Here is a 3,842-nt window from a genome sequence, read left to right on the forward strand (position 1 = left end):
TTCATTGACTTCGCTTCAGGGTTCTGTGATAACTTCGTAGCAGAAGACATAATGTAGAAGCAAAGGATCCTCATCTACATTAGAAATATCTAACCACCTCCCAAAACATGAATTTTGGAACATAGTCTCGCATGTCGGTCTGTCTTTGAATGCTGCAAGAATATCCCCACCGATTTTGGCTTTACAAGACAATGTAATGGATGCATTAAAAATGTTGTCGTGCTATAAATAAAAGGTTGTTATAAATAAACTCTAGATTGCAAACTGACCAACATTTCGGACCCGTTCCTCGTGTTCCGGACAAGTTTTTTGTGTTTCAGACCTGTTCATCGTTGTCCGGACCAATTTCGGAATGTAATTTTATGTTGCAGAACATAGTCGACAAGACGGCCAACGCCCTCCCTACGGAATGGCACGGGGTTTCTATAACGTCTCAGAAGGAGGAACAGCCAACAGAGTTCTTCCAGTTATAGTGGATTTGGATGTATAATAACACTCTATAAACAACCAAACTACTTTTGGGTTGGTTCTAATGCACTGACATCATATATTGGCACTCTGGAACGTGGTAAGTTCATTTCGGAGGTGTTCTTTGCATTCCATAATACAATTTTTTTTCGTAACACTATTTTCTAATGAATATGAACAAAAATCTTAAGTCGGAATAAAAGACTTCCTCGTAAAACAACCGAGTCATAGTGATTGTCTTCCATATTTTGAATCAGAGTTCTGAATTAGTGTGTCAGAATCGGACAGTCGAAAGATTGAAATAGGAGAGTCGGAGTGTCGTGTCAGAGTGTATCGAAAAGTCGAGATCCGAAATGAAATCGAGATATGGATTTTTTCGTAATATATTCCGAAATTCAAAATTCAAAATTTTGGTCTGAATACGTAAGGATACTCCATAATGGTCATTCCGGAGGAAACATGATGCGGGGCGCAGCATTTGACCCTCTGTTTCAAACCTCGTCACACCTTACTTAACTTATTGCAACAGTCTGCAGAGGTTAAAAAACAAACAGACTTTTTATTACATGTTGCAGCCGTTTGGTCCCCTCTTCTGCTACAGAGGGTTGCAGAGGTTGCCCGCAGACTTCAGTCATTTTCGTTTCGAAAAAACAAACAACGCCTAAGTTATCATGATTATAAACATACAAGTCCTAGATCATATCAATAGCATAGAATTAAGGTGGAACCAGGTGGAACTAACCTAAAGAAACAAGTATCCAAAATCATGCAATCAAAGACCTACAAAGATATGAAACCAGTATCCAAAATCATGCAATCAAAGACCTACAAAGATATGTTATGAATGTTGGTGCAACAGAGTATGTTATGAATGTTGGTGCAATAGAATTGGCAAAAGAACTGAGGTTGACTAATAGGAGTCAAGACATTTTGGTGTTGCCCACACTTATTGAGGTTGAAAGTTCAAGTTTCATTGTGGATATAAATGGAATTAAAGAGTAGTTTAGAATTAGATTAGATTTATCGTTTCAAAAAAAAATCTACTTATATCTTGACCTAATACAAAATCGAACATGATTCATGTAACATAAATACTACAAAAGACATAGAAAATATAAAATCAACCCCATTTCAGAAATATCCTTCGGATTTTGGACTAGAGTTTTCATCTCGAACACTGGTTTTTCTGAATATTTAACTACAAAACATGGACATTAAAAGTATAGAACTAACATGGTTCACAGTATCTCCTACAATTGCAAATACATTGTTGTTCGTTGAAATCCTTGAGATAATCCAAAACGTTGTTCTTCAATGTGTTGGATAACACATTCCACACTCTCTTTAAATAGGATGACCATATAAACGGGTAGAACCCTTGGTCCTCGGATCCGAAATGACCCATATATGATTGGATGGTCATTTTTATGGATTGCAAAATCTTTGGTTATTTTGTATAATCCCCTAACAACAAGCGATCATTTTGGGAATATACTTTTTATATTATCCCTAATAATAATCATATGTTTATATGTTTTTACTTTTTACTAGACTATAACTATTTTTTGGGAAGCATAATGGGAGTAACATTTAAGGGCCCAGGACATGTGCTGAAGTCAGTGAACCTTTCACTCAGCTTTGCAAATTCACAATTCTACAGTAAATCTTATCAACTCATCTTCTGGAAAGGGCTTGCAACTTAAACCCTGCTACATGGATCTAGTTAACATCAAGGATCCATGAAAGTTGTACAAAATGAATCATCGTCATCATCACTCATCAGTTATTTCTTCAAGATACACTTCCAGTATTCACGAATCACAACACACTAACACAGGTTTTGTTGACAAAATGTAAATAATTCAAATAGATTTCCATAGATGTCTTGACTAACCATAACAACATAACAGATTGCAGATAAGCTGATTCAGGAATTGGCTTACAGTCGAATGATAGAATACATTTAAGAAGGATGAACTTTCTTTGAATTAGAGGAAACCACCTTCATCGCCGATCTCATCGACGACGTTGCGGAATTTAACGCCGCCTCAATATACTTGTTAGAAGCGAAATTCGCCGCTTTCTCCATGGATTTACCCAACCTCCTCGCACTTTCTCCGATCGACAACAATCCCTGTAGCTCCTTGTTCGCTTCGCGTTCCATCTCTTCCTCAAACCTTCTGAACTCCTCCATCGCGCTTTCCATGGCGGAATCGAGGTAATCTTCCGCTTCTTTCATCGAATCCTCAGCCGCTGCCACTTCTGTCTCATGTTCGAGCTCCATCGCCGCCCATGATTTGTATGATTCGAGCTCGAATAATTTCATCAGATCTTCGATCGTTGATGGATCGAAGTTTTTATCATGGAGAGATTGATCGGAGAGAAAAGTGAACTGAGAAATCAGAGCTTCCATGGCGGATTTGAGTGTTTTGGGCGTGTTTGGCACTCTGCTTCTTACTACTTGTTGGGTGAGTGGAGTGGACTGATAAGAATGAGTGGAGCATCTTAACATGACACATTTCTATATATTTTTTATTTTATTTTATTTTATTTTGAATTATGAGTGTATAAACTAAAGAGAAAAAACATTTTTACTTATATTTTGATAAAAGTAAATAACAGGAATACACCATGTGCCCTTAAAATCTTAAATACGTCTATCAAATTAATAATTTTTAAAATAAACATTATTTTTAAGATATATTTCTTACCCGATTCTTTTACTAGGACATATTTGACTGTAAATAATTATAAAAATATTCTGTAATGAATAAAATATTCATTCATTGGCAGGGAATAAGATAGGAATTTATGTACCTGAAATAATAAGAAAAAGATAGTTGGATTTTCAAGAAAATATTCTTTTCAGCAATGATGAAATACAGACCGCAAACGGTTTGATTGACAAAATTGGACACAACGACTATTATTTATACCTTTTTTTTTAATTATTAATTTTTTAATAGAGAGGTTAAATAGAAACATCATCTTTTAGTACAAAAATACTTTCTTCTTTTATTTATATTTATTTTTTCAGAATAGTGGATATTATTAAAAATAACTAAAAATATGTTAAAGAAAACTGCATAGTATTAGTACAATGAGAAATTCAAAAAAAAACAATATCAAACATTCCGATTTAAAGGATTAGGATTGACACATGAGGACCTTACAACATAAAAACTTACACAGATCAATCTTATTTCTTGACTTTGGTTGATGATTTGTGAAGAACAACTTAGAGACATTTGATTAGTACAAGGAGCAATGTGTTTCAAATCATTAAAGGATTTATAGCAATGATTAAAACCCAATTCAATAAGAAAATCAAGATGATAAGATCACATAACGTTTTTAAGCTTGATTTTAGCTTG

General features: G+C 34.7%; 1 protein-coding gene across 1 annotated transcript; it reads right to left on the reverse strand.

Moving 5' to 3' along the window:
• Positions 1-2,306: 2,306 nt before the first annotated feature.
• On the reverse strand, positions 2,307-2,964 carry LOC111878311 (uncharacterized). The gene has a single exon (XM_023874824.3). The coding sequence runs from the start codon at positions 2,879-2,881 to the stop codon at positions 2,432-2,434; it is 450 nt and encodes a 149-aa protein (XP_023730592.1). The 5' UTR covers positions 2,882-2,964; the 3' UTR covers positions 2,307-2,431.
• Between the last annotated feature and the right edge of the window lie 878 nt (positions 2,965-3,842).

Source organism: Lactuca sativa, chromosome 5 (assembly GCF_002870075.4).
Source record: "Lactuca sativa cultivar Salinas chromosome 5, Lsat_Salinas_v11, whole genome shotgun sequence".
NCBI classification, from domain to species: domain Eukaryota; kingdom Viridiplantae; phylum Streptophyta; class Magnoliopsida; order Asterales; family Asteraceae; genus Lactuca; species Lactuca sativa.

Coding starts and splice junctions, on each gene's coding strand:
- LOC111878311 (XM_023874824.3), bottom strand. CDS start 2,881: ATGGAAGCTCTGATTTCTCAGTTCACTTTTCTCTCCGATCAATCTCTC.